Here is a 26,724-nt window from a genome sequence, read left to right as displayed (position 1 = left end):
AAAATGACTAAAAAATATAAATGAAATATAAATATTAGATGAAAATTTAAAAAATTTAAAAACTTAAACGAAAATTAGAAATGTTGTTTTAGGAACTAATTAAAATAAGTTTGAGCTGTACTAAAATTACTAAACCTAAATCTAAAATAAAAATAAAATATAAATGTTACATAAAAAAACACATAAAATTGAAAAATGTAAACATAAAAAACTTAAACGAAAATAGGAAATGTTAAAATAAGTTAAAGCCAACCTAAATTTGAAATAAAAATAAAAGCTAGATGAAAAACATAAACCTGAAAAATGTAAACTTAAAAAACTGAAATGTTGCTTTAGCAACTAAATGAATTAAGTTTAAGCCGAAGAGCTAAAATTGGACAAACTAAATCTGAAATAAAAAATAAAATCTAAATATTATAATGGGAAAATAACCCTTAAAATAAGATTGAATTTTTGCATCTAATATTTTTCTTATTTGTAGTAATTTTTTAGTAATTTTAATACTTCAATTTAAACTTAAAATTTGCATTTTTATTAAAATGTAATTAGTTTTATTGTTTTTAAAGTTTTTTCTGCTTTATTTCAGTTAACAAACTAACACATTTTTGGTTAACAATCACAACACTGGAGCAGACTTTATGCTGATAGTCAAAAGTCTGGCTAAACTAAATGAGTCCGTCACAGTAATAGACACATTTAATTTGCCAACCAAAGACAAGCTTTATGCACAAACTTTCAGTCTCAAATGAGTGTCTCGAACACACAGAGAGAATCTCAATGCAACTCTTTCTTGTCAAATTACTTCAGCCGATCCATTATGTTCTCAAGTGGTCGGCATGCATTTCAATCAGTGTTTTTTTTTTTTTTTTTTTTTTTTTTTTTTTTTTTGCACAGATGCAACTATTTTCAGCTTCTGAAATCTCCCATCATCCTCTTCTCCTCCTTCTCTCCTGGCTGCCCTCATTCATTCACATTTAGTTTTGTCTCTATTTTCTCCCATAGGACACACACACACACACACACACAGAGCATGTTAGCATGCAATCTCCAGTAATGACTTGAGCTAAAAAGACAGAGATACTCTTTTTATGTCTGTATAATGGTAGAGGATAAAGTTCCCAGCTGAATAAAGGTCACAGACGCACTGTGAATTCACAATGGCAGTCGATTTGCTCTTGATCAAAACGCTCATGAACTGAGTGCATGTGGAATCTAAAGAAACCCGCATTAGCGCTGCGCTAACGTCGTACACCATCATCCAGCAATGCTAGGAATAATTGATCTGTTGGAAAACTATTCTGAATGCCTCTTAAATAAAAAATTCCTTTACTCAGGCCTTTTACATTTATTTATGATTTCTTTGCCAACTACAAGATCTGAAATCTTATGAATAAAGCACTGAAAGTATCAGAGCTGTGACCTAGCGGTTAACGCACACGCTCCTACACAGCCAGCCGACACGTTCGTGTGGGCAAACCAAGTTCAACTTGACTTTTTAATTCCTGAAAGGAATAATAAATCATATCATAATATATAATAAATAATATCAGACTAAATTGTGCATTTCATGAAAATGAGTGAGAGGTGTTTGATCGTGCATAAGTCACCTCTGAAATGCTAGGGTGTTGTGGGTGGTGACTAGGTGGATACTTACTGGCTTAAGTCAATAAAATCCACCCTCATGTGATATTTTGGTCTCTATGAGTCACATCCCTCCCTTAATGTGAGTAAATGGGATTTTTATTATCTGCTAGGGAAAAATTGTAAGTCACTTAGAAGAGTAATAACACGCCTTTTAATATTTTGTTTAGAGAGAGAGAGAGAGAAAGAGAGAGAGAGATTATTTATTATTGTTTATAATATATATATAGAGAGAAAGAAAAAGTGAAAAATTGATTTTTATTTTTTATTTATTTTTTGAGGGAGGGGATGGGGCTGAGTGGTGACAATATTTTGGTCTTCTTCTGTATCTTCTTCTTTATCCATTATCCTTAATTTTATCCTTATCTGTATTTAAATTCACTCATTTATTTATTTTTATTTTTTTAGATTTTTGGTCATCGTTTTGTTTTTCATTTATTTTTAAATTATTTATGTTAATAAATTATTTTTTTTATTTTTAGAATTATTTATTTTAAGGGGGATTTATTTATATTTAGTTATTCATTTTATTGTTTATTTTATATTTTATATTATAATTATCATTTTATTTTTAATAATTTTTTTAAAGTATTTAAAAAATATTGACTGATTTTGATTTTTATTTATTTATTTACTTATTTTTATTCATATTTTTATTGAAATTATTATTTATTTTCAGTTACTTTTTATTAGTTTATTTTTCATTTATTTTTAAATTAATAAATTGTTTGGAATTATTTATTTTGGGGATTCATTTCTTTTTATTTATTTATTTTATTATTGTTTGTATTTTATTATAATTGTTGTTTTTATTTATTTGGGGTGACTGATTTTATTTATTTATTCATATATTTTTATTATTGTTGATATTTTTATTGGAATTTGTATATGATTTATTTTCTGTTACTTTTTTATTAATTTATTTTTCATTTATTTTTAAATTGTTTTGAATTATTTATTTTGGGGGATTCATTTATTTTTATTTATTTACTTATTATTATTATTATTATTATTATTACTTATTAAATACTAACAATATTATTATTGTTTGTATTTTTATTATAATTATTATTTTATTTATTTTTTGTGTTGAGTTGAACTAAAAATTAAAATTTGAAATTAAAATGTAATTTATTTTATTTCAGTTTTTTATTTTTACATTTTTCCATCTAATATTTATATTTTATTTTAGTTCAACTTTATTTCAGTTAAAAAAAAAAAAGTAGTTACAATAACAGCACTGGAGCAGACATAATTTTTTAAAAGTATTTTAAAATTATTTATTTTGGGGGATTGATTGATTGATTGATTGATTGATTTTTATTGTTGTTTACATTTTATTAGAATTATTAGTTTATTTGTTTTATATTTTTATTAGTTTATTTATTTATTTTGGTTTGACTGGATGGGGTGGAGTGTTTACATATTTTTGGCTATTCTCTTGTGTTTTTATCATGTTAATATCTTTAAAAAAATTCAATCAACAGACTATGGAAAAAAATTCCAAATTTAAACAATAAAAACTATATATATATATATATATATATATATATATATATATATATATATATAAAATATAATATAAACTTTTTTTTTTCATGTATTTTTATTATGTCAACATTGTAAAAATTCAATAAACAGACAAAAATCAAAATGCTAATTCATGGGTGAGCACTAGAATAGGTTAAGTAAATGTACTTTTTTTCAGAGGTGTCACGCAACGACTCGTGTCCAGACCTGCCTGAGATCCAGAACGGCTGGAAAACCACGTCTCATGCGGCGCTCGTGCGTGGAGCCCGTATTACGTATCAGTGCGACCCGGGGTACGACCTGGTGGGCAGTGAAACCCTGACCTGTCAGGTGGACCTGAGCTGGAGCACACAGCCTCCGTTCTGTGAGAAGAGTGAGTCAAGCACAGTTGGGTGTCTTTCTAATTAGAGTCGGAGGAACTTTTTCTTTCAGCAGATTCAAATGCCATCCTTCTCAGCTGCGTCTCCTTTTCTCGCTTCCCCTCATTAGTTATGTACTGCACAGACCCTGGACACGTGGAGCACTCCACACGCACGCTGTCCGATCCCAAACTCTTGGTTGGCACCACTATCCAGTATAGCTGCATTCCCGGATTCATCCTGCAGGGCGGCGCCACACTCACTTGCTACGGTCGAGAACCTGGCACCCCTGTTTGGACTTCTCACTTGCCTCATTGCGTTTGTGAGTTCCAAAATATGTTTTGTCTGAAATTTCTGTTTTAGTTCATGTTTAATCCCTCAATTTTATTCTCTGTATATTAGCGGAAGAGTCCGTGTCCTGTGAGAACCCCGGCCTTCCTGACAATGGCTACCAGATATTGTCTAAAAGGCTTTACTTACCGGGAGAATCTCTAACCTTCATGTGCTACCAAGGCTATGAGCTTATTGGTGAGATGGCCATCAAGTGCATTCTGGGAAATCCCTCTTTTTGGAGTGGTCCATTACCTCTCTGCAGAGGTAAGAATCATTTATGGTATAATATACCATTATACCAAGAGTTATTTATTAATGTATTTATTTTTTAATATAATCATAGTCATAATAATAATAATAATAATAATAATTATTATTATTATTATTATTATTATACTTTTTTACAGTTACATTACTTCCCAACAACTGCATTTTGTTTTTTATTTATTACTAACGTAACGTAACTAAGCTGCATAACAAATGTTTTTTTTTTTATTAATTTTTAAATGTATTTAATGAATTGTATTTAAAGAGTGTGTGTGTATATATATTGTGTGTGTATATGTATATATATATATATATATTATTATATTTTGGGATTACTATTTTATATGGAAGCCTGTTTCTGCCACTGAATAAAAAAAGGCAATTGCAAATTTTTATCTTTTTTTCTTACAATTGCAAGTTTACATTACTACTTTTTTCTCAGAATTGCATGATATAAACTCACAATTGCAAGTTATAAAGTTCAATTCTGATGGCAAAAAAAGACAATGTTCTCAGATTTTCAAGTTTATATCTCACAATTCTGACTTAATAAATTGCATGTTATAAAGTTAGAATTGGGAGATATAAACTCACAATTCTGAAAAAAGTCACAATTGTGAGTTTCTATCATGCAATTCTGACTTTCTCAGAATTGCGAGTTTAATTCTAAGTTTTTTTTCCCCCGCAATTGTGAGTTTATGCCACGCAATTCTGACTTTACAACCGATTCTGACTTTATTTCTGAGAACCATGACTTGTTTATTTTATGCAATTCTGCGTAAAAAATCACAATTGTGAAATATAAACTCGCAATTTTGAAAAAAAGTCACAATTGTGAGTTTGGATCTCGCAATTCTGACTTTACTTCTCAGAATTGCAACTTTTTCTCAGAATTGTGAGTTTAAATCTCGGAATTCTAAGTTGTTGTTTTTTTTCCCTCGCAATTGACCTATCTGTAAGCCCCGCCCCCCTTAGTTACTGATGCTCCCTCAGACAAACAAACAGAGTTGCTCACTGTCTTACAGCTGTCTGTGTGAAAACCTCGTCCCATGATGTTTTTGTGCAATTCTGGACACAGAAAGGCCACCAAGTGGGAATTAAATATTCCACGGAGGGATATATAAAATATTGTAAAATAAATAAGCAGGAGAAGTCTCATATTAAAAATAAATAAAAAAAAAAATATTACAGTCGGTTTTCATGATCGCAGATGACAACATGCAGGATCAATATTGTTCATGTATCACAGGGTACGATTACATTACATGTATCACGAATGTGCATTTAACCATTTTAATATGGAGATACACTAAAATGTTTGTGTGTTTTTGACCTACACTGCTCGCTATTTAGGTTTGTACATTAGCACGGACTTTTAAATTTAAAATTTACCGTCGGCTAGGTTTAGCTAGAGATACATTGGGATTGGAGCTGAATGCTTAGGGACATTTTGCTCTGTTTTGTTTGGATTTAGGAAATGTAATAAAATAAATTATATTCCCTATTCTCTCAGGATACCTGGAATCAGTGTTACAAGTACTACAGGCACATCATTTTTCTATTTTTGCAGCATAAATACAATCAAACAGATGCAAGCTTTAGATCTTCCAGTGTTTCTCTATGGCGCTGAAACCTAAAGATGTCCGAGTTCTACTCTCTGTGCTGATACTCAACTGCCATTGGCTCATCTGCGTTTGAGGGGAGGGCTTACGATAGGTCAATTGTGAGTTTATATCACGCAATACTGACTTTATAACTCACAACTGATTCTAATTTTATTTCTTCAGAATTACGAGTTTATTTCACACAATTCTGACAAAAAATAAAAAAATAAACTTGCAAATACTGAAAAAAAAAGTCACAATTGCGAGATATAAACTCACAAGATTGAGAGTTTAAATCTAGGAATTGTACTTTTCTCGCAATTGTGAGATCATATCACACAATTCTGACTTTGTAACTCACAACTGATTCTGATTTATTTCTCAGAATTACGGATTTTTCTTAGAATTGCGAGTTTATTTTATGTAATTTTGTGAAAAACATCTCAATTTCTCAGAACTGAGAACAGAGTTTAAATCTCGGAATTCTACGTTGTTTTCTCGAAATTGTGAGTTTATATCACGTAATACTAACTTTATAACTATCTGATTCTGACTTTATTTCTCAGAATTGCAAATTTATGTCATGCAATTCTGGCAAAAAAAAAATCACAATTGTGAGATATAAACTCGCAATTCTGAAAAAAGGTCACAGTTGTGATGTATTCTGACAATTCTGACCTTATTTCTCTAAATTGCAAGTTTAAATTTCTGAATTCTATGTTTATTCCTCGCAGTTGTGAATTTATATCACACAATACTGACTTTATAACTCTCAACTAATACTGAATTTATTTCTTAGAATTGTGACTTTTTCTCAGAATTGCGAGTTTATACGCATCACGCAATTTTGAATTCCGAGATATGAACTTGCAATTCTGAAAAAGTCACAGTTGTGAGTTTATATCTTGCTATTCTGTGAAAAAAGATTGAATTGTGAGATAAAAAGTCACAAATACCTTTTTTATTTTTTATTCAGCGACGGAAACAGGCTTCCATAACTTTGGGATCACCTAATGTGATGTGAAAACAAAGTTCACTTCATATGATTATTGTTTTTGTTATATTAGATTACATATTAAATGCTGAAATATGTATTAAATGCATTCATTTTTACCCAATATTTTTCAGCCAATCATGAATGCTCTAGCAATCATGCACTAGAGGGTAAGTTTTATTTTTTTTAATGCACTAATTTAAGCAAAGGTTTTGCTTTTTTAGATTGTAAGTGTCGGCTTTTTAAATTCGCAAGGAGCAAAGGTGCATTGTTATCAAAGAGATTATATATTATTAATGTTAGATTGTTGTAGTGGGTAATGCATGTGGAAATTAATTATTAACGTATCTCATCCTTTTATCTTGTCTAGTGGCTGAGGCCACGGCAGACTCTTCTTTCGATGGCGGAAGTATGGCTCTAGCAATATTTATCCTGGTTCTGCTAGTGTCTGTTTTACTGGGAGGAGCCTACATCTATGTCACGAGGTGAGCAGTTCAGACAAGGAAACGTGTAAGGCTAATGTGAGCACAGCTCTGTAGTGTTCACTAATTGTACAACAAAGAGCTGGCATTGTTCATGGGCACTTACACATGTTCTATTTCTAATTTAATAGATTGCTCAAAGCCACTTGTTCTAATAAAATGGTGCTTAGAGCCACCACTTGCTGTGAAATGAGATTGTTTCTTCATAAAGCATGTAATGGCTTGAAGCGTAATGATATGTGTAGGAGGGAAAACACCATGACCAAGTATACGAGAGAACGTGCTGTGTTTGAACCCGTCAAACACTCTTCTCTGCTCCTCAGGTGCCGTTATCATTCAAACCTGAGACTTCCTCTGATGTATCCGCATCCCTACAGCCAGATCACCGTGGAAACCGAGTTTGACAACCCTCTCTACGAGACCGGAGGGGTGAGAATCTCCATGAACATCTCAGCAACCACATAACAAACCCCTGGCAACCACTAGCAGAACCCCTTAGGAAACAAATATCACCACAAACATTCCAGAACACCCTAGTAACCACCTATCAACTCGCAATCATCTGAAACCCCTTGGGAGCTTCATGGAACTATCTTGTCTCAGAGTCCCCTACCACGTAACAGTCATAGCAATCATTTAAATCATCTGAGCAATCACCTAGTAACCCCCTAGCAACCAGCCAGAACCCCTCTGAAAGTACATAGTGCTGCCCTGGAAACCACCCGTATCGTATCGTAGCAACTGCAAACACTCAAAACACTCTAGCAACCACCTAGTAACACCCTAGAAACCAGCCAGAACTCTTTGGAAATTACATAGTAACACCCTGGAAGCCCTAAATCACTTAAAACGCCCTAGCAACCACCTAGTAACTTCTTAGCAACCAGCCAGAACCCCTTCGAACCCACATATCACCACCCTGGAAACCACCCAGATCGCTGTAGCAACTGAAAACATCCAGAACACCCTATCAACCACTTAGTAACTACCTAACAACCAGCCAGAACTCCCTGGAAACTACACAGTGCCACCCTGGAACCCACCCAGATCACTATAGCAACTGAAAACACCCTAGAATCTACACAGATTGCTGTAGCAACTGAAAACACTGAAAACACCCTAGCAACCACCTAGTAACTCCCTAGCAACCAGCCAGAACCCCTCTGAAATTACATAGTGCCACCCTGGAAACAGCCCAGATTACCGTAGCAACTGCAAACACTCAAAACACCCTAGCAACCACCTAGTAACTCCCTAGCAACCAGCCAGAACCCCTCTGAAAGTACATAGTGCCACCCTGGAAACAGGCCAGATTACCATAGCAACTGCAAACACTCAAAACACCCTAGCAACCACCTAGTAACTCCCTAGCAACCAGCCAGAACCCCTCTGAAAGTACATAGTGCCACCCTGGAAACAGCCCAGATTACCGTAGCAACTGCAAACACTCAAAACACTAGCAACCACCTAGTAACTCAAAACAGAACCCTAGCTGGAAACCACCAAATAGTAAAAAACTCAAAACACCCTATCAACCACCTAGTAACTCCCTAGAAACCAGCCAGAACTCTTTGGAAATGACATAGTAACACCCTAGCAACCACCTAGTAACTTCTTAACAACCAGCCAGAACCCCTCAGAACCCACATATCATCACCCTGGAAACCACCCAGTTCACCGTAGCAACTGAAAACACCCAGAACACCCTAGCAACCACCTAGTAACTCCTAGCAACCAACCAGAACCCCTTGGAACCCACATAGGACCACCCTGGAAACCATCCAAATCACCATAGCAACTAAAAACACTCAAAACACCCTATCAACCACCTAGTAACTCCTTAGCAATCAGCCAGAACCCCTTGGAACACACATAGGACCACCCTGGAAACCATCCAAATCACCATAGCAACTAAAAACACTCAAAACACCCTAGCAACCACCTAGTAACTCCTTAGCAATCAGCCAGAACTCTATGGAAACCATGCAGATTACTGTAGCAACCAAAAACAGTCAGAACACCCTAGCAACCACCAAGTAACTCCTTAGCAACCAGCCAGCATCTCTTGGAAACTACATAGCAATATCCTGGAACCCACCCAGAACGCTGTAGCAACTGAAAACATTTAAAACACCCTAGAAACCACCTAGTAAATCTCTAGCAACAAGCCACAACTGAAAACACTCAAAACACCCTAGCAACCACCTAGTAACTCCTAGCAACCAGCCAGAACCCCTTGGAAACAGCATAGTACCACCCTGGAAACCACCCAGAATACCGTAGTAACTAAAGACACTGAATGCTCCCTAGCAACCATCCTGGATTGTATAAAGAGGGCCTGGGAAAAACCCAAAACATTCCAGTGATGCTGCAGCAGCGACAAGTGTTTTTTTTGTCATGGTCACACACTGGAACATCCTCCATAATGCTAACATGCATGTCATGTTCTTGTGTTTTTATTGTACAGGACACGAGAGAATACGAGGTGTCCATATGAAGAGGTCCACAGACACGTCCCGTACTGCTCCAGCGCTTACAGGAAGTGATGTAAATAGATCCTGACAACTCCACTCTCCCCACCTCCCCAACCTCCAGAGGACAGAGAGGGGCATGAAGGGAACGGGGCTGTGAAACAGGAAGTACCAGTGCAGAGATCGTTCGGCCAGTAGACGTTACTGTGGTTTTACGACACGTATGCGCTCACAGCCGGAGGTTCTCATTCTGCCATTCACAAACACGCGTGTGACGAGCGAGTGGAAAATAACACGTGAAGAGTTTGCACAGTGTTCTTTTGCCTCAATACCGTGACTTACGGGACAGTTTAACCCTGGAGTACGTAAGCCCTTTGCTCCGATATAAAGGGGTGGTGGTGGCGCCGTCCTGTGTCTGTCTGTGGCCCGTCCTGCCTGCTGTCATTTTTAAGTCTTTGTACTTAGAGCAGTTTGTAGTGCAGGTTTTAAAGTAGTATTTTTTTCCCTGCAAGTGACGTCCTACTGCAGCAGAGAGCAGATGATGTATTTATTTTGAAGTATATGTGAATGTTCTCTGCTGATTAATGAATACTTCATTTTGGAGATCAAGAAAAAAAATGTAACTGATTTCTCTAAAGAAATGTGAAAAAATAAATAAATTCACTTAAATCTTTTCTAACACTGATGTGTCCTGTTTTTATTAAAGGATTTTATTTTAAAAGAGATCTGAGAGATGTGGAGCCCCAAATCTAATTAATACTGAGTTTATATTGTACAATTCTGACTTTTTTCTTGCAATAATGAGTTTATATCTCACAATTCTGGCCTTTCTTCTCTGCAATTCTGATTTTATATCTCACAATTCTGAGCAAAAAAGTAAATTGACAGTTTATTATCTTAATTGTGAGTTTCTTTTTATTCTGTGGTGCAAACAAAATTGCAAGAAAATAATTCTGAGTCTGAAAGTCTGAATTGTGAGATAAAATGTTGGTTTCATATGTACAGGTGCATCTCAGTGAATTAGAATAAAGTTCATTTATTTCAGTAATTCAACTCAAATTGTGAAAGTTGTGTATTAAATAAATTTAAAGCACATAGACTGAAGTAGTTTAAGTCTTTGGTTCTTTTAATTGTGATGATTTTGGCTCACATTTAACAAAAACCCACCAATTCACTATCTCAACAAATTAGAATACTTCATGAGACCAATAAAAAAAAAAAAAAAAAACATTTTTAGTGAATTGTTGGCCTTCTGGAAAGTATGTTCATTTACTGTATATGTACTCAATACTTGGTAGGGGCTCCTTTTGCTTTAATTACTGCCTCATACTGCCGTGGCATGGAGGTGATCAGTCTGTGGCACTGCTGAGATGCTATGGAAGCCCAGGTTTCCTTGATAGTGGCCTTCAGCTCATCTGCATTTTTTGGTCTCTTGTTTCTCATTTTCCTCTTGACAATACCCCATAGATTCTCTATGGGGTTCAGGTCTGGTGAGTTTGCTGGCCAGTCAAGCACATCAACACCTTGGTCATTTAACCAACTTTTGGTGCTTTTGGCAGTGTGGGCAGGTGCCAAATCCTGCTGGAAAATGAAATCAGCATCCTTCTGCTGACCAGCTTTTTAAAGAAGCATGAAGTGATCTAAAATGTCTTGGTAAACGGGTGCAGTGACTTTGGTTTTCAAAAAACACAGTGGACCAACACCAGCAGACGACATTGCACCCCAGTGGACTTAAAGCAACTTGGGCTATGAGCTTTTCCACCCTTCCTCCAGACTCTAGGACCTTGGTTTCCAAATGAAATACAAAACTTGCTCTCATGTGAAAAGAGGACTTTGGACCACTGGGTCAGGTAAGACACCTCTGACGTTGTCTGTGGTTCAGGAGTGGCTTAACAAGAGGAATACGACAACTGTAGCCAAATTCCTTGACACGTCTGTGTGTGGTGGCTCTTGATGCCTTGACCCCAGCCTCAGTCCATTTTGCTTGAAAAGCCTCTCAAGGCTGTACTTCTCTCGGTTGTTTGTGCATCTTTTTCTTCCACACTTCTTTCTTCCACTCAACTTTCTGTTAACATGCTTGGATGCAGCACTCTGTGAACAGCCAGCTTCTTTGGCAATGAATGTGTGTGGCTTACCCTCCTTGTGAAGGGTGTTAATGATTGTCTTCTGGACAACTGTCAGATCAGCAGTCTTCCCCATGATTGTGTAGCCTAGTGAACCAAACTGAGAGACCATTTTGAAGGCTCAGAAAACCTTTGCAGGTGTTTTGATTTGATTAGCTGATTGGCATGTCACAATATTCTAATTTGTTGGTGGGTTTTTGTTAAATGTGAGCCAAAATCATCACAATTAAAAGAACAAAAGACTTAAACTACTTCAGTCTGTGTGCATTGAATTTAATACACAAGTTTCACAATTTAAGTTGAATTACTGAAATAAATGAACTTTTCCACAACATTCTAATTTATTGAGATGCACCTGTATAAACTACAAATTACAAGAAAATAATTCTGAGTCTGAATTGTTAAAATGTTGGTAAATCAAAAGCAAATGCAAATGTATGCAAAAACATTTTCCTATGGGTATGTCAGTGGAAAACACGCGGCCTCCAACGTGCATGCAGGAGTCACGTTACTACAGTGAAAGTTTCATGTTATCTCAATTCTCAGTTAACCCCATTTCCTTTGATTGTTTTATCTTTTTTTGAAAACATTACTGTGGTAAATGGCTGCTTTGCTATCAAATATTCACACATTTCTACACGTGTTACCAAAGAATCGCTCAGCACAATCTCAGTACATTTGAGGCCCAGAGACAGGAAAAGCGAAAGCCACTGGTGTGGCTGTCAGGAAAGATCTCAACTGATAGTCTGAATGTTTTTAAGCTACGTTCACTTCCTCTTTGTGCATTCTGCCCATTTGACTACACAGCAGAGCACTGAGCCTGGAGATCATGCAACATTCATTGTTTGTCGTGTGAAGGTCAGTTAAATGTTTCTTTAATAAGTTGTGTTTAATGCAACTCACTTCATATCACTTTATCAGTGCAATGTCTTTTATTTCAGCTCTACCTGCAACCTGTACTTCCTGTTCATGTCATGCATGTGGCATAAACCACTTTCACTTTAATAGTGTGCAAAAAAGTGATTTTCAAAGAATGTTGTGTAATGCAAAGATAACATCTGATGAATCAAAAGAGCTTTGTAAGACATTCATGGTTCCTGTAACCAGTTTTCTTGCAGTAATCAACAAAACATTTGCAGAAGTAGCCAACAGAGGAAGTGCAGTCACTTCTGTGTTCAAATTTAACTTTTTTCTGTCATAGCGTGATGCGGTTGTCAGTCAAACGGGTAGTTGTACTCTTGCTAACGATCTTCGGAACTTATGCGCTTACTAGGACTCTATATCAAGTGCTAACATGCCCGAGAAAGGTTCCCAGAACTCATATGTTGTCAGTTCTGGTTCGAAACTGGAACCAGACGGAGTACCGGTACAATCAAAACACACCGATGGTGTTTGTGGGTGGAGTTCCACGATCAGGGACCACCTTGATGCGTGCCATGCTAGACGCTCACCCTGACATCCGCTGTGGTGAGGAGACGCGGGTGATCCCCAGGATCCTTTCTCTGCGGCAGGGCTGGGGGAGGCAGTCGGAGGAGCGATGGGCGCTGGAGGAAGAGGGAGTCAGTCAAGACATGCTGGACGACGCGACCGCAGCGTTCCTGCTGGAGGTCATCGCACGGCATGGCGAACCTGCACCACTGCTGTGCAATAAAGACCCCTTTACACTGAAGAGTGCCGTTTATCTGTCACAAATTTTCCCCAAGTAAGATATCTCCTTTTTAGTGGTGATTTTTTTTTTTTTTTACTTTATTTTGCTTATTTAAAACGTTTTACACAAAGTACTTCTAAAACATATGTTTACTATTTATTGTACATGGAGTGAGTGCAATGATTGGGGCTAACATGCTTTCATAAAATAATGTAAACATCCAGTTGCTGATACAATCTAAAATTCATAATATTATTTTATTGTATTTTTTACTTTATTTTATTTTTTATTTAATGTTATTTATTTATTTATGCATGCATGCACGCATGACCACAAAACCAGTCTTAAGTAGCAGGGGTATATTTTTAGCAATAGCCAACAATACATTGTATGAGTCAAAATTATCAAATTTTCTTTCATGCCAAAAATTATTAGGATATTAAGTTAATAATGTTCCATTAAGATGTTTTGTAAATTTCCTACTGTAAATATATAAAAACTTCATTTTTGATTACTTCATTTGGACAACCTTAAAGGTGATTTTCTCAATATTTTGATTTTTTTGCACCCTCAGATTCCAGTAGTTGTATCTTGAAGATCATATAGTCATATCCTAACAAAGCCTACATCAGTGGAAAGCTTATTTATGTGGTCCAGGATCACATTTCTGTATAGACCATTTCGCTAGATGTAAACATACTGGTCCCGATACACTTCCTGTTTCTTTGTTTTTTACTTTACACAAACATCACAAAAAAATACAACCAACATAACATTTGACTGGATGTAAATGTTACATTAGCACCTTTAAGATGTATTTGTATATGTGAAATAAAAAATAAAATAAAAAACAAAAGAACAGGAAGTGCTTCTGGACCAGTGTTGTTTACATCTAGCGAAATGGTCCATATTAAAAAAGCTTTACACAAAGACATTTGTAGTAGTTCTAAAAATGTTTACACTTATTTATTTTACATGGAGTGAGCGCCATCATTGGGGCCAACATTTTATTAAGAAAATGTAAAAATTCTAGTCGCTGATACAATCTAATACTGATGATTTTATTATATATATGTTTTTTAATTTCATATTTTACTTTGTTTTATTTATTTTTTAATTAATTAATTTGCTAATTTTTAAAAGTTTTACATTAAAATACATTTGTAAAACATGCTTTCTTAAGAAAATGTAAAAATTCTAGTTGCTGATACAATCTGAAATTGATGATTTTAGATTATCTTATTTTAATTTAGATATTTTTTTCTTCTATTTTTATTTCATTTTATATTTTACTTTATTTATTTCTTTTTTAATTAATTAATTAATTTATTTATTTGCTTATTTAAAAAGTTGTACTTAAAGGCATTTGTAGTTCTTCTGACAAATATGTTTACACTTAGTTATTTTACATGGAGTAAATGCTTGATAAATATATATTTACACATAGAATACTTATATATATGCACTCCATACTACCATTGAAAAGTTTGGGGTCAGTGTTTTTTTTTTTTTTTTTTAAGAACTTAGTATTTTTATTCAGGAAGGATGTTTTAATAGGTTCTAACAGGATCTAATCTACAGTAAAGATTTTTTGTTACAAAAAATATAATTTAAAATATTTTTATGGTAAGCAGCACAACTATTTTCAACATTGATAATAATAATAATAATAATAATAATAATAAAATGTTTCTTGCGCAGCAAATCTGCATACTAGAATGATTTCTGAAGGATGACGTGACACTCAAGACTGCAGTAATGATGCTGAAATTTCAGCTTTGCATCACAGAAATAAATGACATTTTAAAATATAGTACAAAGCAAAATGGGTGTTTTAAATTGTAAAAACATTTCACGACATAACAGTTTTTATAGTATTTTTTGATCACTTCCATAAAGACTATCACAAAGACTAATAGTGTGTTTCTCTTCAGCTGGTAAATTGTCTAAAACAAAGTCATTGTTTTGTGCTGCATAAAGCAATGCCAGCTAAATCCTGGTCATTTCTAATCTTTTTCATGACATTTCATTCGTTCTATCTTCTATCTCATTCCTCATGCCATCATTTGTTCTTTCAGCTCTAAATTCCTGCTAATGCTCAGAGACGGCCGGGCGTCTGTGCACTCTATGATCTCCAGACGAGTGACTATCGCTGGCTTCAACCTGTCCAGCTACAGGGACTGTCTGACTAAATGGAGCAATGCAATAGAAGTCATGGTCTCCCAGTGTCTAGTGGTCGGCCGGGGTCGCTGCATGACAGTCCGCTATGAGGATCTGGTGCTGCAGCCGCGATCCACCATGCAGCGTGTGCTGCGCTTTCTGAACTCACCGTGGCACGAAGGAGTGCTTCACCATGAGGAGGCCATCGGGCGGCCCGGAGGGGTATCGCTATCTCGGTAGAGTGAAATTACATTTTAGTTCACTTCTGTCATCATTTACACACCCTGGGTTTGTTTCTTCTGTCGAACATAAACAATGATATTTTGAAGAATGTTGGTAGCCAAACAGTTTACGGTACCCACTGACTTTGGTTAATGGCTACCGTCATTCTTCAGAATATCTTCTTTTATGTTCAGCAGCTGAAAGAAACTCATCCAGGTTTGGGACAACTTCAGGATGATTAAAAGATGACAGCATTTTCATTTTAGAGTGAACTATCCCTTTAATGTCAGATTGTCTGCGGTTCCCTAACAATCCTCGCTTTCACTTTGTTTTTAAGGAGCGAACGCTCCACGGATCAAGTGATCAAACCAGTTAACCTGGAAGCCCTCACACGCTGGGTAGGCCACATCCCAGCAGACGTCCTGCTGGACTTGGAGAACATTGCGCCAATGCTGCGCAGGCTAGGCTACAACCCCAAAGCCAATCCACCAGACTATGGCCAACCAGATCCAGAAGTGGTCAACAATACTCAAAGGGTATTTAAACAAAGAATATGACATACAATGTGGAAGGATCAGAATTGCTAGTTATTCAGTTATAATTTCCAGCTTTCCATGTCTTTCCTAGGTACTGAGAGGAGATTTTAAAACTCCTACGAACTTGAAAAGATGGGTACAAGTGAGTGCATGCTTTTACATTTTTAAAGCCTAGTGTATCATATTTGATACACATGCTGTGCGAAAGTATTCATACCCCTTCATTTTTTTCACATTTTGTTCAATCTGCACTCCATGTACTATAATGGCAAAGCAAAAAACAGCTTTTTAACATCTTTGCAAATTTATTAAAAATAAAAACACTTAAATGATTCCATTGCAAAATGGAATTGGAAATGGAAATGGAAAATTTAGATCAGGAGAATTCATATTGCTTGTAGATGTTACTACACTTCGAGTGAAGTTAACCTGTGGCAAATTCAATTGAATGGGTATGATTTGGAAAGGCTCACACTTCCTAATAAAAGGTCTAACAGTGGAAAATGCATATCAGAGCAAAAACCAAGCCCTGAGGTAAAACTGCCAATAGAGCTCAGAGACAGATTTGCATTAAGCCATACATCTGGAGAAGAGTTCAGAAGCATGTAGCCTTCATTATCCATAATGGAAGAAGTTTAAAACAACCAGGATGATTCCTAGAGCTGGCCTCCTGGCCAAACTGAGCAATTGATGGAGAAAAGCCTTGGTTAGACTGGTGACCAAGAAACTGATGGCCACTCTAGTTGAGCTCCATGATCATATGTGGAGAACACCACTGTAACACTCCACCGATCTGGTCTTTATGGCGGTGTGGCCAAACTCAATCTTCTCCTCAGTGAAGATACATTAAAAAACACACTTGGAATTTGCAAAAAAAAAAAAAAAAAACACCTAAAGGACCCTCAGAATATGAGAAACTACATTTTCTCTGCTAAGGCATCATACCCAAAAAGACTTGAGGTTGTAAAGGTGCTTCAACTATGTACTGAGTTAAGGGTATGAATACTTATGCAATCTACTCATTTCAGGTTTTTTTTTTTTTTTTTTTAACAATTTACAAAGTTGTGACAATTCTGTATTTGTTTTGTCATTATGGTGTACGAAGTGTAGATTGATGTGGAAAAATGTCATTTAGAGCAGTTTAACAGCAGCATAACAAAACATGAAAAATGAAGGGGTATGAATACTTTTGCAAGACACTGTATTTCTAAGGCCTCTAAGTTATCAACACAATCAAACTTTGCTGAAAAAATGGTTGTACACAATCTACTACTGATTGTCTTCTGATTGATAGTTTATACTTGTTTACCCAGTTAAAAAAACCAGCATATGCTGGTTTTGATGCTGGGATGCTGGTTAGGTATGTTTTGATGCTGGTTTAAGCTGGTCCTTTGCTGGTTTATGCTGGTCCTTGACCAGCAACATGACCAGCTAAGGACCAGCATAAACCAGCAAAGGACCAGCTTAAACCAGCATCAAAACATACCTACCAGCATGTGCTGGTTTTTTCACCGGGGTAGCAACAGAGGTCTTTTCTAAAAAAAAAAAAAAACCTCCACCTGAAAGTTGCGGCTGTGAAATAGTAAACATAAGTATAACTTTTCTAATGTTCGTAATATTTCAAGAGTACATGTTACACTCTAACGCCGTATTTCCACTACAGCGAGCGGAGTGTTTTCCATTCATTCCTATGGAAGTTGAGCGTACACGGATTGCGCAAGCGTTTAAGCTCAGCTTCCATAGGAATGAATGGAAAACGCTCCGCTCGCTACGTTGTAGTGGAAATACAGCGTAAGAAAAGACAGTAAAAATATGAAGATGTATTAAAGGGTTTTTTTTATCTCTATTTTGAATTAGGCACTGCATTGTTTAGTGTTTTAGGATTGAAGGAAATGTCTATAAGTTTCAAAGAAAATGTACTGGTAATTTTCTGCCAAGACATCATCCATTTTTTTTCTTCTTGGCCATGTAAGTATCAGCAACTGCACTAAATTGTATAGGCCTCTGAATAAAACAGAGGTGTTTCTCTTTCCTCAAGTATGAGCTCCATATTCTTCTGTGTCATACTATATGAGCCATAAAAGCCTGATGTATCAAATATGATACTCAACAAAAAGTGAATATGCACATTTTAAAAATATTTTGTCTAAAGATTCAATAAACTGTTCCTTTAAAAAAGAATATTGAATAAATAAATAATTTTATTTAATAATATTAGTTCACACATCAGCTTTACAGGGTTTAACATACTTTAAAAACACTAAAATGTTCGAATTTAATTAGGTTTGATGACAAAAATCAAAGCAAGTGTACTTTATTTGAAAGCAAGGCAGAACACATGCACATTTCAAGCTAAACACTTCACAAATAGATGTTTGAAATGATTCTGAGCGATGGTCAAATGTTATTGTTAAAAGGAACTAGGAAAATGAAATGTCATTGCAAAAATGGCAGAGGTTGGTTTTAGAAATGTACTTATTTGCAAATGCCGCTTGATTTGGTGTTTTGTTATCAAATAAAAGCCATTATATGTCCCAGTACTCACTCTGGGCACTGTGTAAGACTATATACTATGATTATGAGCTGGATATGTCTTTACACATTGTTTTGAATAAACTATATTCAGTTTAAAAACATTTCTTGTTTGACAGGTATCTCCAAAGATAGTTTCTAAAGGAGGTAAAAAATGAACAGAGTCCTACATTGGTTGCAGTATGTGCTTGTGTTCAGCGTTGGATAACACCACCATTTTGTGCCGTACACCGTGAAGGCCTTTTGCAAGATGCACAGCAACCTGAGAAGGAAATAAGGAGCATCATTACTATGCAATAGCTGTGGTTACATGGGGTCTGATTTTGACATTGCCAGAATGCATTATAATAATTAGGTGACTAAGTCCTATTACCAAAATGCTGTAATGCAACAGACTGATGTCAAAGAAACCAGTCTCAAGAAGGACATTGGACAGAGATCAGCATTTTTACTTCCTGATGCTCTCAGCAGAGTATTGTTTACTTTGTTTATCGAACAAAGTTGACCATAATTCAATTGCACTGGACTTCCTGAACATTGCAGTTTATTTATGTCTTGTTTTGGGAAATGAGAAGAGTGTGACGTAGTGCTTGATGTCGCACTGAATGCTGTTGCTATGTGCCTGTGTGCATTTTCCTGACCTAGTTTTTAAATTGAGCCATTCTGCTTTTCCTAGTGCCAAAACGCCTTGTTTTCCCCCGGTGTTTCTAAAAGTGCATTTCTATTTCAATAAAAGTATTCACACAAAACGGGAAATGTGGTTTTTGAAACCTATTTGTGTCATTATTTTGATCATCGAAACACTGCCAACCCTGTGCAGTGCATCATATCACTCCGCCTGTCCCCAAACCCCCACGAACAAACCAAATAGACATGTATATCTGTTTAACGTTTACAAAACTCATTTATAAAATGCGTTTTTGCATATCTTGAAAATAACACACATGCTATTGCTTCTCACAAAACCAGGTTTTCAAACTGAACGTCTGCAAGTGTTTAAATAGTGCGCTGGGCGTAGCGGCGGAAGGATACATCGCATTCTGTATAAATAGCCGGCCCTTTTGTTTTTGAGTCGTTAGATTCGCTCCCGTGACGAGAGGAGAGAGACTCACGCATTCCGCACTCTTCCAGAAAAGAACATTTGTTTGTAAGTATGGATTAAAATATACACAAACGACGCTTTGTGTATCGTTACTTAAAAACAACATTGTTTTATTTGATTTGAGGCATTTGTGCAGTGATATGGACGTTTATCTTTGAATGGGCTAGCTCGTTAGCTTTTATGCTAGCCGGCCAGGTCGTTTCTGAGGAAGAAAATGGTCCGTTTTTGTAACATAATGTAGATGAATATTAAAACAACATACATCGAAGTGTTTTATGAATATTTTGTGCGCGTTCGGTGATGTGGCGGCTAATTATACCGCGAAAAAAGGGCGGTGAGGTCGGTGAATCCAAATTTATCTGCGTATCTTATTTCAACAACGTCTGTCAGCAGTCTAAACGTCGTTAAACGCATACCTTGTCGAAATATAACTAATTAGTTGCCATGTCTTGTGTGTTTATGAACGTTTTGTTCCGTTGTTATTGTTTTCTGGCCATTTTCTGTGGTAAAACGTCGCCATTTTGTTTTCAGTCTCCCATTTGTTACGCCCTGCCTCACAGCTGTGTCAGCGTTAGTAATGGCGTTTGCTCAAAGCTTTTGTTTCGCTTTCTTTTATGAGGAAGTTTCTAGAGAATTCTTAAGCTTGTCTAACAACACTAAATGAAGCTATACTCATTTTTCACCAATGCGGCATATGCATAATAGTTAATCAGTTTAAATCTTTTTGTTTTTCTAGCGTAAAGATGCAGATCTTTGTAAAGACGCTGACTGGCAAGACCATCACCCTCGAGGTTGAGCCCAGCGACACCATTGAGAATGTGAAGGCTAAAATCCAAGACAAGGAAGGCATTCCTCCTGACCAGCAGCGTCTGATCTTCGCTGGCAAGCAGTTGGAAGATGGACGCACCCTCTCTGACTACAACATCCAGAAGGAATCCACCCTCCATCTGGTACTGCGTCTGCGAGGTGGTATGCAGATCTTCGTCAAGACGCTGACTGGCAAGACCATTACCCTTGAGGTTGAGCCCAGCGACACCATTGAGAACGTCAAGGCCAAGATCCAGGACAAGGAGGGCATTCCTCCTGACCAGCAGCGTCTGATTTTCGCCGGCAAGCAGTTGGAAGATGGACGCACCCTGTCCGACTACAACATCCAGAAGGAATCCACCCTCCACCTGGTGCTCCGCCTCAGGGGAGGCATGCAGATCTTCGTCAAGACCTTGACTGGTAAAACCATCACTCTTGAGGTGGAACCAAGTGACACCATTGAGAACGTCAAGGCCAAGATCCAAGACAAGGAAGGCATTCCTCCTGACCAGCAGCGTCTGATCTTCGCTGGCAAGCAGCTGGAAGATGGACGCACACTGTCCGACTACAACATTCAGAAGGAGTCCACCCTCCATCTTGTCCTGCGTCTAAGAGGTGGTATGCAGATCTTCGTCAAGACGCTGACTGGCAAAACCATCACTTTGGAAGTTGAGCCCAGTGACACCATTGAGAACGTCAAGGCCAAGATCCAAGACAAGGAAGGCATTCCTCCTGACCAGCAGCGTCTGATCTTCGCTGGCAAACAACTTGAAGATGGACGCACGCTGTCCGACTACAACATTCAGAAGGAGTCCACCCTCCACCTGGTGCTCCGCCTCAGGGGAGGCATGCAAATCTTCGTCAAGACGCTCACTGGCAAGACCATCACCCTCGAGGTTGAGCCCAGTGACACCATTGAGAACGTCAAAGCTAAAATCCAAGACAAAGAGGGCATTCCACCTGACCAGCAGCGTCTGATCTTCGCCGGTAAGCAGCTGGAGGATGGACGCACGCTGTCCGACTACAACATCCAGAAGGAGTCCACCCTCCACCTGGTGCTCCGCCTCAGGGGAGGCATGCAGATCTTCGTCAAGACGCTGACTGGCAAGACCATCACCCTTGAGGTCGAGCCCAGCGACACCATTGAGAACGTCAAGGCCAAGATCCAGGACAAGGAAGGCATTCCTCCTGACCAGCAGCGTCTGATCTTCGCCGGTAAGCAGCTGGAGGACGGACGCACCCTGTCCGACTACAACATCCAGAAGGAGTCCACCCTCCATCTCGTCCTGCGCCTTCGTGGGGGCAATTAATCTGCTCATGATGTTTAATATATAAGAGAAATTTAATCAGACCAATTCCAATTACCTTTGTTCCTCTTAATCATTCAATAAAGTTCTGGCATTCCTGATCCTCTTGTTTCCTGCCTCATTTCTATCTGCAGTATTCAATTTAAAATGTACCTTTTACAGCATACAGAGTTCAGATGTTTAATTCTCAGGGGCTTTTTTTTTTAATTATTGGTTTTTAGGTATGTAAATAGTCAAATTTAAAAGGTGTAAACTCTTAAAGGTGAATATTTCAAATGATTAAAATGTTTAATTTTGTTTTTCAACAAATTTTGTGGTGCGGAGGAGACGTTGACTCAAATCTAATGTTAAAAGTGGATATTTTAAGTGTCCTGAAGGCTATTTCACGCTATAATATGCTGGCAATGGTGCACAACTTGTGAAATTAATATTAAATTTTAACTAAGAAATTGTAGGTAAACTAACTTTATAAAAAATTGAAGGCAAATGATACCATTAAATTGAGGTAGAAAAATAAAACGACTTGTAAAACCAGCTCTAATCTTTTTACACCTTTGTAAAATCAATGCTTAGTTTATTGCTGTGTCATAATCTGTGTGTCAGATTGCAGCTATTTAACAAGCCACTAGATGCCACCAGAAGTTTGTGAAAAGGTTGCAGCTTTTGTTACCCATTTTAACGTCCTTATTTTTCTTGTAAACATCTTTTATCTGACCCTTTAATCAAATGGTCTAATAGGCTGATTAAATCAGCACAGTAAATAAAGGTGCCCTAAAACTTAAAATCCTTTTCTGTTCCAGATGGACTTTAAGTACTTTGGTAATCTGGGCTGCTTGAGGGCAACTGTTAATTAGTTTAACTGCATTGTAAAACAATGCCCGCTGGGAATTGTCTGTTTTGCTCACTTTCTTTCTAGCTTGCAATATATTTTATCTAACTCTTATCTAACATATCTGCTTTTTTTGCTAGTGTTCAGTCAGTTTCTTTTGGCATCAGATGCTTTTCACTGAAACCAGCAGTACTAACTGGGGACCAAGTTGAGTAAGTGCTAAGTTGAGTATTGCTTAAAAGATAAAAATCAACCTTTGTGTTAGGAATCAACATAACCTACTGATACTGATATCAGTGCAGGAATCAGTCTAGCCGGGTCTAATGTGATAATACTTAGTACCAGTCAAAAGTTTTTGAACAGTAAGGTTTTTAATGTTTGTTTTTCTCTTCTGCTCACCAAACTGCATTTATTTGATACAAAGTAGAATCAGTAAAATGTTGAAATATTTGTACTATTTAAAATAAATATATAGTTTTCTATTGGAATACATTTTAAAATGTAATTTATTCCTGTGATTTCAAAGCTTAATTTTTAGCATCTTTACTTCAGTCACATGATCCTTCAGAAATCATTCTAATACTCTGATTTGCTGCTCAAAAAACATTTATTATTGTTGTTGTTATGTTGAAAACAGCTGAGTAGAATTTTGTCAGGTTTCTCTGATAAATAGAAAGTTCAGAAGAACAGAATTTATCTGAAATAGAAATCTTTTCTAACATTATAAATGTCTTCTTCACGTTTGATCAATTTAAAACATCCTTGCTAAAAAAAATTTCCTGACTCCAAGCTTTTGAATGATATAGTGTACAATATTACAAAAAGCTTTTTATTTTAGGTAAACGCTGGTCTTTGGATCTTTCTATTCATCAAATAATCCTGAAAAATGTACTGAACTGTTTTATATACTGATGATGATAATAATAATAATAATAATAAATGTGTCTTGAGCAGCAAATCAGCATATTAGAATGATTTCTGAAGGATCATGTGACTGGATTAATGATTTTAACAATTTAACTTTGATGACAGGAATAAATTACATCTTAAAATATATTTAAATATAAAGCAGTTATTTTAAATAGTAAAAATATTTCAGAATTTTACTGTTTTGCTATACTTCGGATCAAATAAATGCAGGCTTTGTGAGCAGAAGAGACCTTTTTAAAAAACATTAAAAATCTTACTGTCCAAAAACTTTTGACTGGTATTGAAAATTGTGCAAATTCATCTGGTTTGAAATTATTTTAACCTGCTGTGCTGAGATTAATGGACCTTTTATTTAAAACATTTAAATGGACTTGCCTGATGAGTATATATCATAGCAGGACTGGAATTCAACTGCTTCTGAAACACTGTCAGTATGTACGTTTAGTTAAATAATTACATTTAGACACTAGTTTAATGCTGTGTCAGTGTCATGTGTTTTCAGAATGAAAGAACGTCTTTATTTGCATTTCACGCAGATACATTTCTGTGCTCCAGTAAATATCATTTATAATTTGTGGCTTATCATATTTGTCATGCCCTTAAAGGCCCAAAACAGTGTTGCTTGTTTCCCTCACTAGGTTTTCATGCTGGATTTGTCATGGATTTAAAATCAAAAATCACATGAATCACATCTTTTGATGTCTTTTGCCTTCATCCTGATAGACATTTCATATAACATGTCAAACAGGGTGAAGGTTTTGACTTGTACGTATTGAAGGAAGAATGCATTGATGTAAGATTTGCTTTGCCGCTCACAAAGAATCCTGATCTTACATAAGCCAGGCTTATGTATTTACCAGTCAAAAGTTTTTGGACAGTAAGATTTTTAATGTATTTTAAAGAAGTCTCTTCTGCTCACCAAGCCTGCATTTATTTGATCCAAAATACAGCAAAAAATGTGTGAAATATTTTTGCTGTTTAAAATAAATGCTTCCTATTTGAATATATTTTAAAATGTAATTTATTCCTGTGATGCATCATTACTCCAGTCTTCAGTGTCACGTGATCCTTCAGAAATCATTCTAATATGCTGATTACTGTTCAAGAGCTTTGCTGCTTTTATTATTATTATTATTATCATCAATATTTCAAATGCCTTTTTTAAAAAAGAAATTATAGAAATTATTACTTTTATTTAGCAAGGATGCTTTAAATTGATCTAAAGTGATGATAAATACATTTATAACGTTACAAAAGATTTCTGTTTCAGATAAATGCTGTTCTTCTGAACTTTGTCATCTGAGAAATACTACTCAGCTGTTTTCAACAAATAATAATAATAAATGTTTTTTGAGCAGCAAATCAGAATATTAGAATTATTTCTGAAGGATCACACGGCTGGAGTAATGATGCTAAAAATACAACTTTGAAATCACAGGAATAAAATATATTCAAATATATTTAAATAGAAAAGTTATTTTAAATACTAAAAATATTTAAAAAACATATTGTTTTTGCTGTATTTTGGATTTAAAAATGCAGGCTTAGTGAGCAGAAGAGACTTCTTTAAAAAGCATTAAAAATCTTACTGTCCAAAAACTTTTGACTGGTGTAGTGTCCATATCCCTGAATACCACCAATGAGATTAAACCTGTATTTTTGTGCTTAATTTCATGTATAAATGTATGTTTATATATGGTTTTCACTCCGATATCTGTGAAAAGTGCTGAACCATGGCAGATACCTAGATTAAAATGTTTCATTTCACTTTTCATTTCACAAAGAAAAATAGCTGTGTCACCACAGGCTTTATAGATAAGCCATTGTGTTACATATATGCGTTATCAGTGGCAAATACTTATCCAATAAAGATACAATAACACTTATCATGTTCCTCCAGCAGCTCAGTTTGATCATTTATCATGTCACTTTGACATAATACGCCATGTTTTAATGACAATTTAACAGCACAAAAATAAACTGTAATAAAAATAGAATATTATTAAGTTGGCTTGAGAAAGCAAACTTACTAATCTACTATTTAAGAATATTCTTCTTCTTCTTCTTCTGAGCCAAATTTCGGTATCTATCTCCTCCTAGAGCTTTCAAGCTAGAACCACCAAACTCGGTCCAGATCTTCAGACTGGTCTGTCTCAGTGTGCTGTATCTTTTCAGACTGATCCGGCTTACGGTTTTCGTAAACCAGACTATCAAAGCCACCAAAAATCCCATAGACTTACATTGACGGAATGTTCAAATGAGCAACACTCTTCAAACTCCAACTGACAAAATTCAAATCTCAACTCCCAGAATCCCTTGAGGCTCAATCAAGCTTCCCTTCTATGTACTATTTCTAATCAATTTAGACTCATTTAAGCTTCCACTCTAATATTTCTAATTTAACTAGCTATCTAAATCATGCTAATGCAACATGCTAATCATGTTAGAAACATGCTAACAAAATGCTAGTAACATGCTAATCGTGTTAGCAACATGCTAGTAACATGCTAATCATGTTAGAAACATGCTACCACCATGCTAATCATGCTACCAACATGCTAGTAACTTGCTAATCATGCTAGCAACTTGCTAGTAACATGCTAATCATGATGGAAAAATGCTAGCAATGTGCTAGTAACATGCTAATCATGTTAACAACATGGTAGTAACTTGGTAATCATGCTAGCAACATGCTAGTAGAAACATGCTAACCATGTTAGAAACATGCTAACAACATGCTAGTATAATGCTAATCGTGCTAGCAACATGCTAGTAGAAACATGTTAGCAACATGCTAGTAACTTTGCTAAGCATGCTAGCAACATGCTAGTAACATGCTAATCATGC

General features: G+C 36.0%; 3 protein-coding genes across 3 annotated transcripts in view; all 3 read left to right on the top strand.

The window, feature by feature from the left end:
- LOC127172201 (seizure 6-like protein) overlaps window positions 1-9,948 on the top strand; it is a 58,733-nt gene extending 48,785 nt beyond the window's left edge. Inside the window, exons 11-17 of the mRNA XM_051121402.1 lie at window positions 3,350-3,544; window positions 3,661-3,852; window positions 3,933-4,127; window positions 6,863-6,898; window positions 7,099-7,213; window positions 7,534-7,639; window positions 9,678-9,948. Coding sequence (XP_050977359.1) covers window positions 3,350-3,544; window positions 3,661-3,852; window positions 3,933-4,127; window positions 6,863-6,898; window positions 7,099-7,213; window positions 7,534-7,639; window positions 9,678-9,707 — 869 coding nt within the window. The 3' untranslated portion in view covers window positions 9,708-9,948. The remainder of the gene's footprint in view (window positions 1-3,349; window positions 3,545-3,660; window positions 3,853-3,932; window positions 4,128-6,862; window positions 6,899-7,098; window positions 7,214-7,533; window positions 7,640-9,677) is intronic.
- A 2,564-nt stretch (window positions 9,949-12,512) lies between these two features.
- tpst2 (tyrosylprotein sulfotransferase 2) lies at window positions 12,513-19,674 on the top strand. Its single transcript, XM_051121409.1, has 6 exons — window positions 12,513-12,662; window positions 12,746-13,506; window positions 15,531-15,848; window positions 16,172-16,370; window positions 16,462-16,512; window positions 19,022-19,674. Exons 2-6 carry the CDS (start codon window positions 13,010-13,012, stop codon window positions 19,058-19,060), a joined length of 1,104 nt encoding a protein of 367 aa, XP_050977366.1. The 5' UTR covers window positions 12,513-12,662; window positions 12,746-13,009; the 3' UTR covers window positions 19,061-19,674.
- A 234-nt stretch (window positions 19,675-19,908) lies between these two features.
- ubc (ubiquitin C) lies at window positions 19,909-22,219 on the top strand. The gene is made up of 2 exons (XM_051121408.1): window positions 19,909-20,049; window positions 20,741-22,219. Exon 2 carries the CDS (start codon window positions 20,748-20,750, stop codon window positions 22,119-22,121), a length of 1,374 nt encoding a protein of 457 aa, XP_050977365.1. The 5' UTR covers window positions 19,909-20,049; window positions 20,741-20,747; the 3' UTR covers window positions 22,122-22,219.
- The last annotated feature ends 4,505 nt before the right edge of the window (window positions 22,220-26,724 follow it).

The sequence above is a fragment of the Labeo rohita genome, chromosome 10 (assembly GCF_022985175.1).
Source record: "Labeo rohita strain BAU-BD-2019 chromosome 10, IGBB_LRoh.1.0, whole genome shotgun sequence".
Taxonomy (NCBI): domain Eukaryota; kingdom Metazoa; phylum Chordata; class Actinopteri; order Cypriniformes; family Cyprinidae; genus Labeo; species Labeo rohita.
This window is presented reverse-complemented; position numbering and strand designations above follow the sequence as displayed.

Excerpts from the sequence above, each read along its gene's own strand:
- tpst2 (XM_051121409.1), top strand. The coding sequence starts at position 13,010 with ATGCGGTTGTCAGTCAAACGGGTAGTTGTACTCTTGCTAACGATCTTC. Across the intron at positions 15,849-16,171 it reads GGAGGGGTATCGCTATCTCG|GAGCGAACGCTCCACGGATC; the intron begins GTAGAGTGAAAT and ends TTTGTTTTTAAG. Across the intron at positions 16,513-19,021 it reads ACTTGAAAAGATGGGTACAA|GTATCTCCAAAGATAGTTTC; the intron begins GTGAGTGCATGC and ends CTTGTTTGACAG.
- ubc (XM_051121408.1), top strand. The coding sequence starts at position 20,748 with ATGCAGATCTTTGTAAAGACGCTGACTGGCAAGACCATCACCCTCGAG.